Source organism: Ananas comosus, linkage group 25 (genome assembly GCF_001540865.1).
Source record: "Ananas comosus cultivar F153 linkage group 25, ASM154086v1, whole genome shotgun sequence".
In the NCBI taxonomy this organism is placed as follows: Eukaryota; Viridiplantae; Streptophyta; class Magnoliopsida; order Poales; family Bromeliaceae; genus Ananas; species Ananas comosus.
The window spans coordinates 1,981,177-2,003,077 of record NC_033645.1 but is presented as its reverse complement, the minus strand read 5'-3'; the positions used below and the strand labels follow the sequence as shown (position 1 = coordinate 2,003,077).

The 21,901-nt window shown below is 39.6% G+C and overlaps 1 protein-coding gene across 2 annotated transcripts; it reads right to left on the bottom strand.

The window, feature by feature from the left end:
* Positions 1,091-20,857, bottom strand: LOC109729046 (sacsin). 2 transcript variants are annotated; one of them, XM_020259668.1, is made up of 13 exons: positions 20,287-20,848; positions 18,501-19,227; positions 11,905-17,864; positions 9,441-10,942; positions 9,020-9,283; positions 8,634-8,851; positions 8,137-8,408; positions 4,567-7,519; positions 4,363-4,495; positions 3,683-4,206; positions 2,636-3,553; positions 1,988-2,161; positions 1,091-1,706 (listed from the first exon to the last, which is right to left on the bottom strand). In XM_020259668.1, the coding sequence occupies exons 1-13, from the start codon at positions 20,649-20,651 to the stop codon at positions 1,509-1,511; spliced, it is 14,208 nt and encodes a 4,735-aa protein (XP_020115257.1). In that variant the 5' UTR covers positions 20,652-20,848; the 3' UTR covers positions 1,091-1,508. The 2 variants fall into 2 exon arrangements, with proteins under 2 accessions (XP_020115257.1, XP_020115258.1); XM_020259669.1 differs by lacking the exons at positions 1,091-1,706; positions 1,988-2,161; positions 2,636-3,553 and having other exon boundaries at positions 3,856-4,052; positions 4,162-4,206; positions 20,287-20,857.

Sequence of the window (21,901 nt, the reverse complement as noted above, 5' to 3'; positions counted from 1 at the left end):
TTGTATTCTTTAGATCATTTGTCCTGTAGACTACAGTGCGCTATTATATTGACTCTGTAGACTGTAGTGCTACTTTATTGAGAAGTAATTGACGGTGAGGACTTGTGCTTGTTGGATACCAAGCCTAAAGGGATTAAAGCTGGGCATTCCAAGCCTTCAAATTCCGTGCTCCAGAAAACCCTTAACTGAAAATTGTGTATGGATTATTCCCATCTCAAGATATACTGTTCATGTTGCCCCTGTTTTTCCCCCACCTAATGTTGAAAAAAAAAACCTTAATTTTTAACGATGTTGATGATAGTAAATGATAACCCTAATCTATGTTATGTTTGATTTGTTTCGGCTACTGCAGCTGTTCTTGTCCTTTATCAAGTCATAACGTCTTCCTGCATAGACTTGCGTCTGTAGGTAGATTGTTCTGGTAAAGTGGGTGGAATTTACCATATTCATATCAGTACTCTATAATAGTATTGGTAATTCAATTTTCAATGCTACAAAATTTAGATATAAATGTGGAAATGTTTCTACATAGTGGACGTGCTTATCTTTGCAACTTGTCTATAATTCCTTTTTTTCTTTTTCCTGTAAATCAGCTCGTGTACAAATCCTGTTGTTATTTTTTTTCTCATATACAATCTATAGAACTCCGATATGTTACCCTTTTTTTTTGTGGATATGAAAAAAAAAAAAAAAAAAGGAAATACCCCATTGTTGATATGGATCTGGGTAAGATACATTAGTTCATGGATTGTTTCCATTAAATTTTGAATAATTTGTAGACCACCTTAAAAAGAACAAAAATAGAGGATCAATGACTTGTCTAGCCACAGTACATAAGACTTTGCTAGTGTCATACTTTGGTAGATGGCCGATATGGCGTAGCTTTCTAACTCGCAACGACTCTTTAGACTTAAAAGGAAGGTACATACGACAAAAGATATATCCGATACCATAGCAAGAGCATAGTAACATAGAACTGGTGAGGAGTGGAAGCCTCTGCCACGGGCGTGGTGAGCTTCGAACCGACTAATCCAAAGTCAAATAATAACTTACACATGAAAGAGAGAAGGTCACGAGAAAAAAAAAAAAGAGAAGAAAACACACTTCCTAGTCCTGCCAATCATATTTATATATATTTTGTTTAAGAAAGCAAACTGACATCAATTAATAATAATGGCCCCCGTAGCACATCTCTGGTTTAACAGCGAAACCTTTGTACACAGGAAAGAATGCTAAACTTAGTATCTGGGCGGAAGTATCAGTTTATAGCTTGTTGCCGACATATATACACCTTTTCTTGTGAAAGAATTTTTACACCTTTACAGGTTGTATAATAATTCCCATTAAAACTGTACAAACTTCCAGAATCAAGGAATGTAGGTTTCGTCAACTCAAAGAGATCAGTCTTTATAACTAGCATCAATCTTCACCTGTATCTTGCAAGATCAGGATGCTTCAACATAGAGTTGAAGAATCTAACCCCAAAAAATGAATGGTTCATGTGGCTTTTATGGCCTAAAAATCTTCATTATTCTCGAAACTTGGGTGCGGCAGAATGGGCAACGCGAGACGGAAGCTGAGCATCTGTTACACAATACATGGCCGCAAGAAATGATAGTGATATTGACCTCGTTAGTCAGACAGACCCGGCATAACCATGCCGCCTTTGCCCCATCAGCTTCTTTAACTGCTGCTTCAGCCTTTTCCTGCAACAATCATGTGTTTTGCAGGTAAGCAGGTACTTTCAAAATTTTGTTCCGAATAAACTTCAATGAACAATCCTATAGATTTTCAAAGAAGAAAAAGAAAAATGGTTTCCTTTTGAAATACTTCCAAGTCTCGAGGCAACATGATCTTTGTAAAACACTACCGAAATAGTACCAAATTTTGATGGTTAGAGATTCAATTCAAGCTGCTAATAGAAAAACCTACTTGTCATGTGGTTAAATAATGCGGGAAGTGAAGAAAAGAAGAGAAAAGAAAAAACCTGTTCGACCAAAAGGGCTACTTGAGATTCTTTAAGCTTCTCTTGCAGACTCAGAGTTGTCTGGAGCAAGCTTTGCTTCTCGGCATCAAGATTGACTCCAGCAGCTGAAAGCATGTCATGAACTGCTTGCACCACTTCTGTTGCAGAAACTTTTCCATACTGGATCTTATCATTCTAGCAGCAAGAAAATGCTTTTAGCATCTGACAATGTAGATCCATGTCTAAAAATGTAAAATTAAAAACACACAAACCTAACAGTTTAGGTAAAATCTATCGGTTTTTTACCTTTGATTGTCAAATGGGCATCTGAACTACAACACGTTTCCAAATGGGACCCTGAACTTCAGAAAATTTGTTCAAAGTACCTATTGTTACGATATGTTTGATCTAAATACCTCTACATCAGAACTAGATGGCATTGCAACTTTTTTAATCACATTGTGTAACCTAACAAAATGTTCTGCACTTGATGGAATACTCTGTTACTTTATAAAACTGTTTTAAGTCCTGACTAATCTGAAATCATACTAAGTGAAAATACAGGTACTAAAAATCAAAATTTCCAAAGTTCAGGTACCCATTTAGAAAGGTATTGTAGTTCGGGTAGGGTGTATATTATCAAATTCAAATAAAAATATTGGAACTTACGTGGTTCGTGACTTCCGCACTCCTGGTATTTGCCAATGTAAGGCCGGACCTCGTATTTCCTGCTCCTCTCTCACTACTCTCAGGTTGGTCGGGCACAAAAGAAACGTCAGCCATCGAAACACTTCGAAATGAGAAAACTTGAGAAGAAAGCAGCATTAAGGTTTCACCAGGTGCTGTTTCCACCGAGAGCCTGTATAGTGCTTGGCCCTCTGATGGCCTCACATCCTCTGGAACCCTGCCGTACCTCAGTTTCTCCCCCTCTTTTCCTGTTTTCCATGCTACAATTTCCCCAGAATAAAATGGTCGTAAAGGAAGAAATTGCACCCGAAGAGCATCCTGAGGCAGTAACTCCTTTCCCAATGAAACATTGTACTTTCCTCCCTTTTTAGAAGATCCAATTTCAGGCCCTATCTTAAGTATTTTTAGGGCTTCTTTCTCTGAACCATCCGGACAGACCAAAAGTGGCCCAATGGGTAATGTTACTGGTGCACCCAGGATGTGGCTAACAGCACTTGCTAAGCTATCATATACTGTCAGAAAACTCGGTGGCTCTGCAACTAAAATACGGGTTTTCGATTTGTTTACAAAATGAATACTTTGATGCTTTTGTCCATTGCCTCCCCACTCAGGAAAAGCGGAATTGTTAACCACCCTTGTAATATCCTTAAGCTTGGGGAGCAGGAGAAACCGAGTGTAGAGGTGTTGAACGAATTGGAGCTTTTCTGCCATGTCTTGCAGCAAGTTTTGCGTTTCAAACAAAGTAAGGCCTTGAAATGAAGGGAAATGATTGTTTATGCCATTTAGTAAGATCCAAACTGCATTGTGTAATGATTTGCTTAAAAGCTTTTCTTTTATCTTGCTCAGTGGTACGGATGCAACATGGTCCACAAATTGTAGTTCCAGTTCTTCATCTAATTCCTGCAAAAGAACATTCGTGATGCTCATTTTTAGAAAGAAATTCAAGTTTATGAATAAAGTTCAAGGATAGGCAATGGATTTCACTAGACATTCATACAAGTATAGCATCACGTGTCCAATAGGAAATACCTCGACAATGATGTCAGAAAGCTTCTTGATGCCCAAGAATGTGCGTATACTTTCAGGAAGCTCCGGGTGAGCAAATCGTAATGCAGATGTATCTATAAAACTGAGAATCTGAGACCCATATGGATCAATATACACACATGATCTTGCTGAGACAAGCCTGCATCCATCATCCGGGATTATCGTATCAGCAATGATGTCCGATTCATCTGTTATTGCCTGTGTAGTACCAGAACAACATATGAAATTCAAAATTTCCATCACTGCACGGAGTTCATTTGGGTTTAACCGCTGGTAACCACATGCTTTTTGGATACTCAGAAGAAAATCCCTTGCATAGGAAACAGTAAGATTTTCTTGCATTTCCAGCTCCCTGAGGATGTTGATAAATGGAAGATATGGGCTCGGAAGTTCAAAGGCAAAAGGTGACATGTTTATAGTTAGGCGAGCAAAAAGAGACTTTACTGAGACCAAGCGAGTACCATTTGCAACAGGTACAAATGCCAACTTCTCCAATTCGGTTTTATCTGCCAAAGTATGCACATAAAGTTTATTCTAATAACATCACAAGTGAACATGTTTTCAAATTTTCTAGATTAAAGCTGTTTCTTCAAACTAACAATTAAGATTTTACTTAATACAACCGGCAAGAACAAAGTGTAACGTAATATGCATTTCCTAACCTGAAGAAGATAGTGTTCCCCATGTTTTCTCTAAGTACTGGAGAATCTCTAGGAAAGCATTTTCAACTGTTATCATCCCTGATGAAGTTGGCCAGTGAGCAAGCGTATCTTCACCATTATCTCTTCCAACAATCTGTCATGACATTCCATAAAGAACATGAACATGAGTGACCAAAAGAGGAAGAACATACTAAATATCCTAACCTGTAGATGCTTCAGGACTGTAGAAAAGGCTGGAGGACTTCGAAGCCGAAATGCAGCCCAAGAATATTCAGGAGGAACGACACTCTGTTTAGTAAGAATAGGAGCAGAGCTCCAGGCCAACGGCCAGTCCTTTAGCAAGATAGCATCTCTATAGGAAGAGAGAAACCTTTTACCCCCTTTCTTACCACCAATACTAGGAAAACCTTTTTCAGCAGGTACAAATGCAATTTTTCCAATCTTTTCACAGAAGGCACTGTCAAAAAGAGTAGCGAAATTTGAGAATATGGAATTAACAATAGATTCTCCTAATGTCCATATCTCGAAAGAGATTTCATTTCTGCTACTCGAAAAGTCTCCCTCAAACTCGTCAGGCTCTTCGACACAGGTCATAGCATCAATGCCCATGGCCTCTACTTTCTTTGCACATTCTATTATCATATCAGCTTCCGAGGACGTACGAAGGCCTGCTTTCTTCAGTATGCGAAGCCATCCATCTGTTACAAACCTCTCACCTGGAAACTTGCTTTTTTCCCCAGAGAATACTGATGTAAGAAGAGAATCATAAGGATCGAGTAAATCCTTTGGTTTAAATAACTCAGTTGAAAGCTCATTCGCATTCTTTATGAAGTTTGTCTCCTTCAAGATAGTCAGCACCGCAGAATTCAGTTGTAGATTGTTCCAATTCGTATACAAGTACAATAGTATATCATCCTGTTCTTGTGGGGTTTTGTTTTCAAAGAAGGGCAAGGCAAACCTGACTAACAATTCTTGATCACTCAACTGTTCAACTCCTAAAGCATGATAAAATGAACTTGCTTCCGCTGAACTGGAAAGACATCGTTCATCATTAGGATGGAAGAATGCAGTAGGGGAAACGAGCCAATGATCAGAGCCATATAAACTTGTGTAGGTGCCCAGGACTGTTTTGTATATTGGGAGTTCTCTCAACACATTTAGCTCTTCTCTCTGGTACACATGCTGGGTGGGCGCATTGAAATCCATTTCAAATAGAGAAAACAGCCTATCACGATCTTCATCTGATAACTGAACTGGCACAGACAGATAACCTGCTCTTTTGGCAGCAAGTAATTTAAACACAATTGCATGCCCAATCGTCTGACTGCGAGCAGGAACAAACTTGCAAAGTACATCAAGTTCTGGGTAGGATATATCATATAAGGGTATATTAAACTGATTAAGTAGAGGAAATAACCATGGATGTCTGGAGTTTGTGAAATTAAATGCAACATGATGCAACTTTTCTAGCTCAGTTTCCGAAATATTGTTACTTGCCAGGCCAAACTCTCCACTATTCTCAAGAGTTAAATCAGTAACAGGTGGAACAAATACTAGGTGGCGCACTTTTACACGACACAAAACTGGCCCATTCAAGTAAGCAGGAACTAGAGGCCAGTCTGATAGAAGTGAAAGGTCACCCTGTAAAGACTCGTAAATTTTCCAGAAACTCCTTATCCATTCAGGAGTAGGTCCATAAGAGGATGATTCTGTACTGTTACCCCACGAAATCCAAGGAGCCCGACTAGTTTCTACGAGTTTTACCCAATGCTCATGAAAAAGAACCCTTAAATGGCCCGATAGCAAGTGTGGGGAAAAGTGCCTCAACATCAAAGGCCGATGAATAGCTGGATATGAGAGTACTGCAGCCAAGATGGGTTTCTCTAAACACTGATGATGGATAAATTTATCAGCTAATGGGTGCATGACTAGCTGCTGCTCCTTGTTTCCAATCCAAAGTTCAGTTGTCCCCAACCTTATTAGACACTTTGTTGCAGTTGGAAATGGAACACCTTTAAATTCAGCAATTAGTGATGACAATAACCGATCAGCATGTAAATTGCTGCTACCTGCGCTACTAGTTGCATGAGCTATAGGGCCTCCTGCTTTGCTAATATCTTCAACAACTCCACGGCCAAAATCATATAAAGCCTTGCCGAAATAAGTCATTATTTCCAGGGCATCACCTCCAGGAGTACCTGTGCTCTGTGAAACTGTATGGTGCGAATGGAGCATGCTCGAACTTGAAGAAGGCTGCATTTCAGTTACAGACTTACTCATATTCTCAACTGGTCTGAGATTGGCTGGCTGGGTTGGATGGATATCAGAGAAACAATAATCTAGAACGTCGATGTATGTATCGATAGATCGAAGTATAACAGAAGAAGAAGCTCTCAGTAGATCACGGACCATCTTAGGCTGGATTTCCCTTACTTTAATTCCTGCTGCTCGAATTTCTCCAACCAATTCCCATGGTACAGAAAAAACAGGATAATGTTCCTTGATGAAACTACAAACACTAGCCGATGGCAAGTTAACTCCATCACTCCCGGGTTGTGAGAGGAACATGCCTTCATCAACTCTGACAAGATTTCCACGATAGAGTTGCCAGACAGGAAGGTCGACCAGGCGTTTATAAAACGGCCTTATAACTTGTTCGATCAGTGATTCCCAGTCTGCTTCGGTTGCTTTCGATAAGCACAAATTATCAGATAAAGTTGGCTGCTGTCTAGATCTTGGCCAAAATGAGTATATTCTGTCACCATATGCCTGCAAAACAGAACTTAAAGAATGGGCGGACTTTGATTCTACAGCAGAGGCCCCGGGGTCCTTTCTAAGCTTTTGAAATTCCAATACCAGCTCAACATATGAATCCCGTATGCATAGCATCAGTTCCTTGTTCCATGCTTCAACTAGTTGCTTTGTAGAATCGATGTGTAATTCCGGCGAAGTTGTCTCATCATGAGTAAAAATGTAGCGGCCACCATTGTGGCTTACAAGGAAATACCCAAGAGCTGTGACTGGCATACTTACAGATCCAGAGAGAGGAAGAGGTGACAATATGCAGCTTGAAGACTGCACACTTAGAGGGCTTCCATTACGAGATACATGAGCTGCCACTCCAGCAACAGGTGTCAAGTTATAAGCAAGATATCGCCTGAAATTTAAAAAATATAAAATGAGCATTATCATGAGGGAAAAGAAGTTAAATTTCCCAATGTGAGTCAATGATTTTTAAATGGCAGCTGTAACTTGCTATAAACTTAGTCATGATACATAGGATAAAATATATAGAAAATCCTACAGTAACCTGATACTGCTTGATCCTGATATTTTCATTACATTAGTCCATGAACTTTCGTACATATCACACTTTCATCCCTGACCATCATAAAAGGAGATTTCTTCTTCCTTTTAAGACCATTTCATCACTACTATAAAATCACCTCTCTATTGCAATTTAATGGAAAAAAAGGTTTAAAAGATCATTTAAGAACAACAGTACATGGACTTTTTTTTTTGACAGCCAGGAATGTAATTGCACTATACGACTTTGCCAGGAATTTAATTGCACTATACAAGAAAAGGGACTGAAATGTGAAAGAGAAAACCTCAGGGACCGAGTCATGTCACAATATAGGGATAGTACAGGGACTATACATATATGTTACCCTAGTATCTAACCACGTGAGCAATGACAAATTGAAGTATGGAGTGCATTCGTAATCTAAAAGAGCTTTCCAAATTCCCTTACATAATATCAAAAGAATATACCTATCAAGAGCCATGTTTCGAGTTTGCCCAGATCCCAGGCAAAGCACAACAAGCCATTTGTCTATGTAACTGCTTCCGCTCTCAATTACACTCACGTCTATTGCATGCATTTTGATGCCTGCATTTGAACCCGTAAATAATCTTGATATTTGAAACTTCCTCCATTTCTTCTCGGAGAATGGGTTCCTCAAAATAGCAAATGTTGGGTCAATAAACACAGAATAGTTCAAAGAAGGCTGGGAGTTCCCCTCCTCCCATGTTGATAAAGAAACCTGAATTTCCAGAAGAGTTTAAAAGACGTCAAAAAATTATTTGTATTAGCAACTAACCTGAGGAATGGCAGTGCATGGATATTACAATGAAGTATACAAAGTTGGGAGAAACAAACGGATTGACTCAGTCGGATATGTTGACTGAAGAAAATTGTCGAGATACAACTATATAAAGCCAAGTTTAAATCCAAAAGCAACAAAGGCATGTGTTTTGCATGTGGGTACCTGCAAGATTGACTTTAAAAACAGAAGCGTTGAAGATGAATGCTGCATAAATCGATCAAAGATCTGCTTTACCCTCTTAGAAACTGTTTCAAGTTCTTTCAAGCACTTTGATGACAAAGGCATGCGTATAACTGTAGAGTTAGATGATGACAGAGATATTTCCTTCGTTACAAGCATTGGATAGAATTGATCACGAAATCTCTCAACCAAATTGGTGCCTGCAAATCAACAATTTGCAGTAAGTTTTATTTTTCATCTTACAGATGGAAGAGATAAATGGTGTTGCCTGTTTAGTACTTTTAAGATAAAATAGTCAAACATGTTTGGACCACATGAACAACATCAGACTTCTAAGTTCTAACAAAAGAATAACAGCAAAAAGAAACCTGATAAAGAGAATAATCTTGCAGAAGGGACACCACTAGAGGGTGCACCAAGAGTCAAACCCAATGGATCAAAGATGTAGAAGTAACCGCCCGAAAGAACAGTCAAAACATCACATACAAAGTAACTGCTGATAAGTCCCAAGCCATAATTTAGAACACTGCCCTGAACTTTCCAAGGGGGAGGAAGCTGGAGGTTACATACTTCTTCCTGGCTTAGCGTCACTCCTTCAAATACCACTGTCAAAGAAGAACCTTGGAAGTCACCTGAAGAAATCAGAATTACAAAAGTTAAAGCAAATTAGGTGCCAATTAGCTCAAAAAGCTCTAAAAAATCATGACAAAATTATAAGGTTGCTGCATTGTTTAGTGGAAGCATGATTCAACGTAATCTTCAACAGAGTAAGCAAACAGCAAAAATTACCTAGATTCTGTTGGAGTAAAGATTGTCGGGGATGCTCTCGTTTGTCATAGATCAGGTGTACTTTCTTTGCATTGCAGAAATCAGCCAATTCTAGAAGATCAAACAGAACAAGATCACTCTCCCCATACAAAGCTAGCAGTTCACATATTTTAGGATAATTCATGCATGGTAAATCCCTCATCAGTTCATCCTCAACTAAAGTCAAACCACCAAGAGATTGTACTCCGAGCCTTTTAGCTAGATCATCACTGATACTTGAGTGTACAAAATGTTTCGAACCTGGACTGCTATCTTTCATCCATGGGGCATCATTATAAACAAGATTCAAAGCAGGCATTAGAACTCCTAAAGAATCAGGAATTAACAGTGATTTCAACATTAAATCAGGAACTTGCTTTCCAGCATAACTGTCAACAAAAGCTTCCAGTACGCAGTGAACAAAAGTTAATTGGTCAGCAGATAGCAGCTCTCCTTTCACGTCACGCTGCAAACATTGCAGTACATTAAGATAATCTGAAGCATCAAATGTCATTCTTACACCCAATGCTGAAAGTAATGCTCTGAATTCTGACAACTCAGAAGGAACAACATATAGATAAGGATGGTATTTCACTGGTGAGTCAAAAGCAAGTGCCTTTGGAGGAACAAAGTTGTCGCCTACATAAACCCATGGAACGCCATCCAAATCTTCTTTTAGAAATTTGAAATTGTTGGTACCAATAAATTCTTGCAATTTCGAATACATTGAAGGGATCTCTTTTTCCAACACGACGTCAATGGGGCAGTCTTGTTCAGGTTGTGTCTTGAGGTTGTTATAGGACTTTGAGAGTTCAATTAATTGTGCAGAATAAACTCTGATATCAGCGGGATCTAACCAATCAAGTTTTTGCTGGAGGTACATAGATTTGCAATTGCCATCAAGAATACGCATTCTAGACGACACTAGCCACATCTGGGATTTAGGTCTGGTGATTATTGGAGGTGCTATTTTATCTTCTGATACTAACCATGGAAGTCCTTTGACCAATGGGGCAACATACGCCGGGCACCAACAAATAGTTTTGATCTCTAACCAAAACTCGTCTTCGGTTAGATCATGTTCAAAATGGGAAAGGAAAGATAGCACATCTGCGTCCCAATTGCCATTATCATCTTCATTGTTTTCTGCTTGCAGATCGTCATCATATACCATAGCATAATTGCTTATTATTAAACTAGCAGCTCCATCATTACTTTGTCTGCCATGGGTTGAGAGCTTAAAAGAAAGAGCATCCAAATAAACAAGTAATCTCTGGCCATATATAAAAGCATCCCTATCTCCTGAAGCATGCATCATTGAAACTGATTTAGCACTATCTAGTAAACAACTAAAACTCAAGGACCTTTTGAGCCCCATACTTGTCAGTGATTCTAGAATTTCAGCATCGATGAACTTCTCAGAAGGGAAGAAGAGTTCTTTGTGCAGCAAACTTCGCAATTCAGGTACACGAGGATCATAGAGCCTGGAGATAAAGAGTTCTTAAAAGGAAGTAACCAGAGAGTAACCGAAATCTGAGCACAGGGAAGCTCTGTAGCATATAAAACAAATAGCAATAAACAATAACTGTGGTCTGCTAGGTACACTAGAGACTTCCCAAAATGAAAATAATGGTAGTAAGTATTTTGATAGCCAATCAACGAAGAAAAAACAAAACTAAAAATACAAAATATATTTTTACAGCTTAAACAGTCAATAGACTTGCCTAAGGCTGAAAAAGATACAAACACTCAATTTACTCAAGAAAACATTCTCCGTCAACAACATATATTAAAAATGTTAGGTGAACAGCGGGAAAAATCAGATTAGCTGCTAAAATAAAGCTATCACTATGGCTGGAGAAGTCCAGACCAACAAGATAATCATGACAGATGAATACCGTTTTATGTTGATTAGGATATACCAGGACCCTTACTTTCATGAATGTTGACCTATTCCAGCTTGATGATGGATGATTAAATCTAACACTTTTAAATTGGATGAATTATACCATGCAGACTTAAGGTTGCAACTATACTTGGATCCAAAAGGTCCAAACTTGTTTCGCTACTGATGGCAAAGCAGATGAGGAAACATCAAAACTACACTAGGATCCATGAAGAACAGAATAAATACCAATCAACAAACTGAGCATCATTTTATAGCGAAAACAGTGCAAGGAGCAACTTTCAACTTTCCATTTGCAAACTTTGAAAAATAAGTTGTCTTTGAAAAAAGAAACACAAGCAAAAAGAGCAGGATTTCGACAGCTTAAATATTCCAATTCACAATGAGGCGAATGAGGTGGCAATCAGAAGGTAAATCAGTACAATAACAGAAAGGGGGAGAAACAAACATAATTGTCAATGAATCAACATTTAATAGCTGTAAATCACACATTATAAAAAAGAGCAAGCAACAAAAAGTGTGAGAAAATAAGAAACACACCGGGAAGGATGTAGCCAAGAACCATTAGCTGCCAAAACAAATGGGATTTCCGATAGAGCAGCTTTTCTGGAAGCATCTTCTTCTATCAAAAGCTTCACATCACATAATATTGATGAAAGAATGGTTGGCTGCGAAAGAAACTCTGACATATGGTTAAGCACGTGACCTTTGTAAAATTCGGTTTTTGTAGGCTCCCTTATATCAAAAAAGCATCGTAAAATGTTCTTTTCCTTTTCAGATTCAGTTCTAACAAAATTTTCATTTAAGAGATCCTCACGCATGCCTTCAGGTTTAAGCCATTTCGTTGGATCAGACAAGCTAACGAGCTCTCTACTCTTGTAAGAGTTAAATATTGGAAGAACCTTGATCAAGTTAATATGTGAAGAATCAATTTGATTACCAGAAAACCATTTAGACTGGAAAATAAAACTCCGAAGTTCATGCATCTCTGCCACTGAGGCATTGGCAAATAGTTCCTTAATATCCTGCAGCTGAGAAGCCACTGACCACACTGCATTCAAAACACCAGGTGCCGTCGAATCCTGAACAAAATGCTTCAACTGGGGGTGATCAATTGGAAGATCAGATCTCAGGAAGAAAACTCCCAGCTTCTGTAACAATGAGTACATGTTTTCACTCCAACCATCATCCCTAATTACATTAGAGTTTTCAGCAAGTTGCAAGAGGCAGTCATTCCCAACCGGCAGTATAGGCCATTTGCTAAGAATGGAAAGGTCCTTGCAGGAATCTTGTAAATAGCTCCAAAGCAACTTCATCCATTCCAGACTTGGGTGACCTTGCTGACCTGGAGTCCAGGAAACCTGCTTAGCTTGCTGCCATTCAGGCGGCAGAATCCTAGGGAGCAAATCAACAAGGCATGAACAAGTGAACAACTGTATGTTTGACTGCGCAGAATCTGCTATGTTGGATAGTTTCTTCAGAATTCCATCTGGTATAGAACAATCTATGAGAAGATGCGGAACAGAATCCTTGAGAAGTTCATATTCCATTTGGGACGTAAAAAATATTCTTTCACCTTCCCCGCACTTATTAATAACCGTTAAGGATCCATTTGCCAAAGGAAGTAATGGCAATCCATGCAGCTTATCAGAAAAACCAGATTCTTTTATATCACTTAAGCAGTATTCTAACGTACAGATGACTGCTTCCTTGCTTTTAAACCCACGTTTACGTCGAATTAACAAATTCCTCAGCAGACTGGGATTTAGGAAATGCAAGGATGGGCATGTTTCCATAAACTTATCAACAATGAGCTTTGATACAGAGACGATAGGCAAACCAGCTTGAGCCAAAACTTCTGAAAGTTCTGCTGCCATTGAGAAACTGAAGTCGGGAAATATAGCTTGCCTCGTTGAGATCCATTGCCCGCCTCGAGCTTTTGTGTATAGCACAGGGAGCCCAAGATCAGCGATACACATATAGAGCTTTCGCACCATAGAAGCCCATGGTTCAGCACCTACAGTGGTGGGCCAAAATGAGAAGAAGAGATCGGAAGGGCCAATCTCTTCAGCCATGACAGATAGGAGGTGAGCATAAGCAGGAGCAGCAACATCTTCAAGCAGGCAAGTGTTCCACTCAGATCGTGCTTTCCCACCACCAGCCATATCATTTCCGAACCAGATATCTCTTCGATTTGACGACAATTCGAAATATGCATTAACATGTGCTGGAAGGCTAGTAGTAATTGGTAGAGGTAGGAAGCAGAAGGCCCGCCCCTCAAACTTTTTCCTAGGAGCTTGGTATTTTAGAGATGCATCGGTATCAACAATTTCACCAGAACTACTAAATGTTTCACCCAGCTCCTTTACATCCTTTATATATGCGGAGTGCAGGTAGGCTGCAACACAAGCCCAGGGTACAAAATTATGTGACTTATTACCCATTACTATAGATCGTCGTTTAGCTTGTCCACCACCAATACAGTCGCTAATAATCCAAGAATGCAACATGCTGGCCATTGGCGTTTCTTCGACAATCGCAACCTTCTGGCAATTCCACGGCAACTCGCTATCTAAGGTCTTATTCAATCTGTTCAAGAACTGAGCCCTATCCATTCCATTCTGCCGACTTCCACGAATAAAATCAAGCATAGCTTGATGTGCATGAGATTCCTTTGTGATCACACCAGCATGGCGCCTTGACGCACAGTGCATGAGTTGCATCTCATGACCAGATCCCTCCTTCACGTATAATGTTACTTTTTGAACATTACGGAGGAAAAGTAATGCCTCTGATACAACTTCAGAAAAGGAAGAAAAGAGCAACTCCACATCTTCAGGTGCATATTTCTCCTTCTTTATTTGACTTCTATTAGCGGCAGCTTCATTCCTGAGAGGGAACCGAAACAGGGTACCTGGAAAAGCTTGTTGGAGGTCACAGCCAAATTGTAGGAAAGGACTAAATTGGTCAGGGAATTGTTCTAAGATCCTCCGCCCAACAAATCTTATCCTCAAGCCTGGATGAGAAGGAGATATTCCCGGCAAATAACAGGCATGTGGATCGAAGATTACAATGTTTTCCCCAGAAACAAAACCTGGGATGTCCGTGAAGTGATATACGCAATTGAAGCCAAGACCAAACCGGCCAATAGCAAAAGGTTTTTCGAGCTTGCTGTCCTGACCTATGCGTGAGATTGCATAAAGATCTTGCGAGCTGAAAACAGAGTCATTAAAGCAGTAAAGAGCAGGCCCCTGCCACTCGGCCATTTCGGGGGAAAGAATGGATGATGTACCATATTGAGTTTTGTCCAACAAAAAGATAACCTCAGAAGCATGTGCATCCTCTGCATTTTGTACGAGCTCAAAAAGAATCCCTGGGCCATCTGCATACATTTCAACAATGTGTTTGAGTCTAGTTGTCAAGGCCTCATGCTGTCCAAAGGCTTCAGCAACACCAGACAAACTCAAGTTCATTGAGTCAGAGCTCTCGGCAAGCAGCAGGCGGCGAAGAGAGCGTACGCCTAGTTTCTCCGCAACATCATTTGAAATGTGGCCATGTACAAAATTATAAACATCCTTCTTTGTATATGTGCTCTCTCCAAAATCAAGTAGCCACGGAGCATCATTGAAGACAAGGTCAGTTGATCGGCATAGTCGGGATAAGGCGTCTGGCAGATAAATTTGTGCGCGTGAATCCTCAAACTGGAAGTCAGAAAGATGCTGCACTATTAAAACAGATGTTCTTAGTTCTTCACCATCAAGTGGAGCGGATCCTTTTCTCATGGCAATGCGAGAAAGAATATTAGCATAATCTGCTGGCTTCAAATATTCTTTTATGCTGAGCTCTAAGAACAACTCTCTGAACACTGCTAGATCGACAGGAATAACGCGTATGTAAGGAGCCAAATGGAGGTGCCCAGTGAGAACCACCTCTTCTGCTGTTGCAAATCCATCTCCCACCCAAATCCATCTGCACCCTTCAAGGACAGCCTTCACAATATCCATCTCATCTGAACCAATCAAATTTGTCAATAGAGAGTATATCTTTGGCATAGCTAGAGCCAATTCTTGCCGAAGCACCTGGTCTGTCACAATCTCATTGTTTTTCCCAAGCTCAAGCAGTTGAGCGGCAATTACACTTCCAGCTGGAGGAAATGACCAGCCCAAGCTATATGACAAGGCAGAAGAAGAGCAATCACCATCAAGAATACGCGAGCTAGCAGAAACAAGCCACATATCTGAATGTAGTCTTACTTGCTTAGGTGGGGCCACCTTTGATGAAACTGCAGGCCATGGCAAAGCAGGATGAGGTGGAGAAACTAGCACAGGGCACCAGCATATCATTCTGAGGTTACTCCAGAATTTCTCAAGGTCAGCTTCTAAAGGAATGTCACGAGTCCGTAGTGCCATGGTAACTTTAGCAAACATCACATTCGCCTTTCTTTGACCATCTCTCGGTCTATTAGAAACCCATTTGTTGGCATGAACTTCGAGGTAAGCAAGCAGCACCTTACCCCTTAAATTAGCTTTCGACTGATCTTTGTGCATCAGCATTTCAATCTGGCGTGCACTTTGAATTACAGTATCAAGATGTACTGATGTCCTAAGCCCTAGGCTAAGCAACATGTCGAGAACATCCGATTCTTGAAATAATCCACAAGGGAAACAATCCGATTCCTGCAGAAGAACATAAAGTTCTTCCACACGAGGATCATAGAGAGATTGAGGACTCCTCAAGCTGCCAGTGATAGTTGGAACAAAATTAAGCACTCTTAAAGATTCTTTAAACAGTGGATCCTCCAAGCATAACTGAGGCAACTCTCGCAGTACGGTTAACATTACTGCGTCACGAATTTCTGGTTGCAGTTCACCAACTCTGTTAAGAACACTCTTCTTGTAGAAAGAAGACCTTTTCATGCGCTCGATTTTCAAATATCTCATTAAAATTTCCTCCTCACTTTGGGATGAACAGAAAATAAAATCGCCATCTAATAAGTATTCAGGCATGCCTAATGGTGGCAAGTACAACTTGAAAGTATCCAAATCAGAAAAGTAACAAATATTGACATCCCCTTCAGCATAAACCCTATAAATAGGTAACTTCTTGCAGTTCTTCATGTCATCATCAGAAAGAGAGCCTCTCAAGTACCACTTCGGATCCAGCAGAAATTGGCGGAGTTCATTTTTCTCATCAGGAGCAATATATTGAAAAAGAGAGTGCAAGGGATTACCACTTGAAGAAACAGCCTCAAAAATTGAATGAATAACACCAGCAACATCACCATCATATACATAGAGGGACAATTGCTGATGCTCAACTCCATACTGTGTACTTAATATTTTGCATCCTATCTTTGCTAGCAGCTCTTCTATCGTGCTAGATAATAATTCTGCATTAATCAGCTTAGATAATTTGGAAGGTCTGTGAAGGTGCCCTGAAGTAGATGGCAATAGAGGCCAGTCACTGAATAACTCAAGATCATAAGAGCGTTCTCGCAGATACTTCCAAAAAAGTTCAAACCAAGCTGTTGTTGGAAATGTACTGCCCAACTCTGGATTCCAATCAACTTGATTTTTATATTTCCATTCAGCAGGGAAGAGCCTGGGGAAGAACTGGAGGAAAATCTGACCATCAACTAATGCAATGTTTGCCTTAGAGAAATGGGCAACATCAGAGAGTTTACTTAGTAATTTAGAAGGAATGTTTGGGTCGATTATTCTGTCGGGGACTGCACTCAAAAGCTTGTATTCAAGTTCATTGCAGATGAAATAAAAATTTCCCTGTGAAACCTCAGAAAACACTCCAAATTGATTATTTGCTAATGGAAGCAAAGGAAGGCCATTTAAGTATCTACCAACAACAACATCATCCAAATCGCTAAGACAATATTCCAACAAAACTAGCTTACAAGATTTGTTTAATGCTGCCAAAGTTTGGCACCCCTTGAGGAAATGTCTTACTGTAGCAGGATTAATTAGTCTGAGGCTAGTACTCCTATTATATTTGGAAAACATATCAAAAATAGCATTAGGCAGACAAGCAACAGGCATCCCTAACAATATAAGGGCCTCACAAAGATCTTTACTTCCAGAAAACACCTCATCATGAATAAATGCTTCAGATGGTGATATCCACCTTCCGCCTCCAATATCAGAATATAAAACAGGCGATAAATAAATAATTTGGTAGATCTGCTCAACCAAAATGCTCCAAGGCTCCTCAAATGAACCACTTGGCCATACAGAATAGTATAGTTTATTGGGCCCCAATAGCGTCCTCAAACCCAATAGCAACTCAATAAACGCTGGAGCGATCGCATCTTCTAATAACAGCCTATTCCAGTCAGAACGAAGTTTTCCACCCCTGTCCATGTCAGCTCCATACCAAATGTTTCGCCGATTGGAAGAAACTTCGAAATAACCATTCACTTGCACAGCCAATCCTGTTTTTACGGGCAATGGAAGGAAACAAAAAGCATGGCCTTCCTTAAGAACAGCACCCTGCAAAACCCAGTTTACCACAAGGCAGTTCAACATAGATTAATTTTCAATAGAAATAAGAATTATTGGGGAAAAAAACTGACCATGAACTCAAAAGAAATACATAATAATATGGCATTAGAATAGTTCGACAACTTAGTAAAGATTTTTTTGCGAACTAATATATAATTGACTGAACAGTGGAAAGGATCATGCAGCAGGGAAAATTTTCAGGTTCTGTAGTAAAAGTTACTGCAAGTGAACAAACAGGTAAAAACAAAAGAGTTGTTCACAAGAGGTTTAATTACACCAAACCAGATGCAACTTTAATGGTCGAAGTTAAAGAAAAGGAAAAAGAAAAATCAACTAACCTATCTGATAAAAGATAAAAGTCACCTGTTACCGTGGTTGATCTTCATTTGCAACAAAAACACTAAAAATCACTTGCACTTGGGAAGGCATATAATCAAGAAACAGAATTCCTTATCTAGTTTGCTATGAGCATTCCACATCTAGTTTGCACTCGTGGAATACGACAGCAAATGATGCTTATCAAGAGAATGGCATTGTTCTTTCCAATGTAAGGTCTTGCATCTATGGCATAAAACATATGATGCAATACAAATAACATCTCTATTTAAAGTAAGTGTACAGTACCTCAGGCTCGCCATCAGATATACAAGCTGCAACAGATGCCCAGGGCAATAAGTGGAGATCATGATCTTTAGCTGCAGCAGAAGCAAAGGAACCAATTTTACTAGATGCTGATGCCATCCCCTGTACTATGAAGAATGTGCAGATTCTTTTTTCAACATTTGACCCAAAGGATGCTTCACTTAGGAAATCTAATGAAAAGGGATCAGTTTGCCAGTTTAAAGATTCAGCAGAATTAGAGAACCTAACAAGTGCCTGACGATGCCAGACTGTATTCTCATTTGGTGACTTGACAGAGCAAGAGTACAACTTCCGTGGCTCATTCATACCAACGTCCCATATATACATTTCAACTGAGAGTATGCTTTTAAGAAAGAGCATAGAAAACACAGCTTCTTCATAAAGCTGTGAAAACAGCAAAAGAATATCATCTTCCAAGTATGTTTGCCTGGAAAGCCTACTAACAGCCGCCTGATTTGCACTCCTCAAAGGGAAACGAAATAAAGTGCCCGAAAAAGGGGCTGTCATGTTACACCCAAAAGCACAATACGGCAAAAACTGATCTCTATATAGTGTAATAGCTGAAGAGTTAACAAAGTCGAGGCGTTTCCCCGGATTTGAAGCAGAAACATTGGGAAGGTATGCACCTTGGGGATCAAATAAGACAATATATTTGCCGCTTACAAAAGATGGCAAGTCTGTCAGGTGGTACACCGAGTTAAAACCAACCCTATATAGCAAATTCAGAAGAAAAGAGAAAACAGTCATGATAGGCAGAACAATACTAAATAGTCAAAGACATATACTAGATGCAAGAAATCAAGTGTAGCATATGTAGATTCAACAATCTTACTAAGTCCTCCGAAACCCAGTAATCAACAATACTTGTTTTATGAGCAAAATCAAATTATCTTTTCACGAATAAAGGAGTGTTTTTAACTGAAAAAATATATATACCAGAAGAAGAGGAAACATAAGAAAATAACACAACATAGAGTCCTTATGAAAGGAGAAGTAACAAAAGCAAAGAATTTCAGATTAGATCACGCTGAACAAAACCAACAAAATAGTCACAACAGTTTCTATATGTTGATGGTCCAAGCCACTCAAAACCTATGAAATAGCTAAAATAGTATCTGCTTGCTTCTGAAGTAACTAGGGGGGGCAATATGTGAACACAATGACCTGAACAGGAACCAATTATTTGTTGTTAACATGGGTTTAATTGATCAACAGGTTGGAATTTGAATTTGGATCTAGAACTAATAGAAAAATAGCAACCTTATTGTCTAAACTACCAAAATGTACATCTATGGATAAGTGCATACAATTAATGCCTTCACATTCAAATCCGGTCTAAACTATGTTAAATGTTCTCTTGAAACATGAGAGTGGGTCAAATTTCTTCTCTTTCAAACAGAACGACGAGGCTCACAAACTCCACAAAGCACCTAGGAGTCACTGTTTGGTTGAACATCGGAATAACTTGAGTAATCCCGCTAATTCTCAATAAAACAAAAAAGTAAATTTTCTAAGATAAACCCAAAGCTACCATTCCAACCAAGCCTTATAACAGTGCTATAACCAACTTTATCTTCCATTATCCACGCAATCATTAAAATGTTCCTGCAATGTAAAAGTAGTCACAAAATTAAGTTTGCAATTTGATTTTAAACAAGCCAAACCCTGAAGTTCTTGAGGAGGAAACCATGGCCGCATCAATTAATTTAATTTAAACCATTTCCTAAAGCAGAGAAGTTAAATGGGAGAAGTGCATCAAGGGACTCACCCGAAACGCCCCGTCTTCCACGCCTGCGACTGCTTCTTGCTATCCCCGATCCGCGATATGCTGACGAAGTCGTCGTCGGTGAAGCCGGCGTCGTTGTAGGCGACGAGCGCGGGGCCCTGCCACTGAGCGAGCTTCGGCGAGAGGAGGGACTCAGCGCCGTGCTTGCGGCGGTCGAGGCAGAGGCAAACCCTAGTGGCGCCGGCGTCGTCCGCGTTCTGGATGAGCTCCTTGAGCACGGTGGTGCCCTCGGGGTAGTTGACCAGCACCTCGCGGATCCGCCGCGTGAGGTCGACCCTCTGGCCGAAGTCCTCCAACAAGGCGGTCTCCGCCGCGGCGTCGGCTCCGGATGCGGCGGAGCGATCCATCTCCGCGGCCGCCGGAGAGGAGGGAGACGGAGACGCTATAATGGAGTAGGACGAGGAGAAAGGGACATCGTCGAAGTGTTAGAAAGAAAACCCTAGGAATCGGGGGGGAAGGATCTAGGGTTTCAGGGACGGGAATGATCGGGTAAAAGAGGAAGAGGAGGAAAACGAAGAGGAGACTCTAATGAGCTTTGTATAAAGGTTCAGGGGTGTAATTTATTGGATTAATAATAATAATAATAATAAAATAATAATGGGTTGATTCAAATGTGTGTGGCACCGGAATAATGTTGGAAATGTGGTGGGGCCCGCGCGGTCGCAGAAATTTAGAATTCGATTGGTTATATACTATGCGCTCGTATGCGGACGCGTTTGTACAGCACCATTCATTAATTACTTTTTTTTTATAAAGTGACAAATTTTTATACTTAGATAATAACTCAATCTCAACGAAAAACTACTGAATAATAAATTAGTATTAAAATTATAAGAATTTCTTATAATTATTTCAACATGCAATAGCAAATCTTAATTGTTCCAAAGGAGCCTCGAGATTCACTCTTAATAATGACGACAGACACAAATTTTATAGACATCATTTCCAAACAACTTATTTGGGGACGATGATGGACACCGCGTAATGTACAAGCGCCCATTGCGACCCTCGGAAATGAAAACAAAAAATTGTGGGCCCTGAATTTTTAGAAAGAGACAGAAAGATACAGATGAGAGAAAGGACGGTCGAGATGGGCACCCACAAAATTTGTCCGTTAAGATGTAGACTTTTTCCCCATTTTGTGTATTAAAAAACCAAATGCTATAAAAAAATACTCATAAACAAAGGCTTGTACATAAAAAGTTACAATTTTTGGATGCTAACTAATCTCTTATGAGTCGTACGATATCTCTTTCAACATAATCGATTTTTGATACTACTTGATTCCTACGTAAATATTTTAGATGTTCTATATCACACTTATCGAATTAAATCTTAAACTTTGAACTTGTATAAGATATTGATCAGCGGACAGATGTAAGGTGATATAATTTATCAGTTCATTATTTCTTAGAATTGTTTCCGAGTTCATTGGATTTAGTAGATATGAATGGTATTGTTTAAGCAATTACAAAGAAAATCGATATTTTCTTAATGTTTGCCTTGTCATTGTGTGACTCTAATTTTTTCGAAAAAATAAAAAGAATGGTAGCTTTAACTATTTCAAAATTGACTAATTTTATTTGTTGACCTTGTC

Bases quoted from the DNA above. Each gene is read 5' to 3' on its own strand.
- LOC109729046 (XM_020259668.1), bottom strand. From the start codon at position 20,651: ATGGATCGCTCCGCCGCATCCGGAGCCGACGCCGCGGCGGAGACCGCC. The intron at 19,228-20,286 runs GTGAGTCCCTTG...TTTGCTATATAG, and splicing joins TGGAAGACGGGGCGTTTCGG to GGTTGGTTTTAACTCGGTGT. The intron at 9,284-9,440 runs GTAATTTTTGCT...TGATTTCTTCAG, and splicing joins TTTACTCCAACAGAATCTAG to GTGACTTCCAAGGTTCTTCT.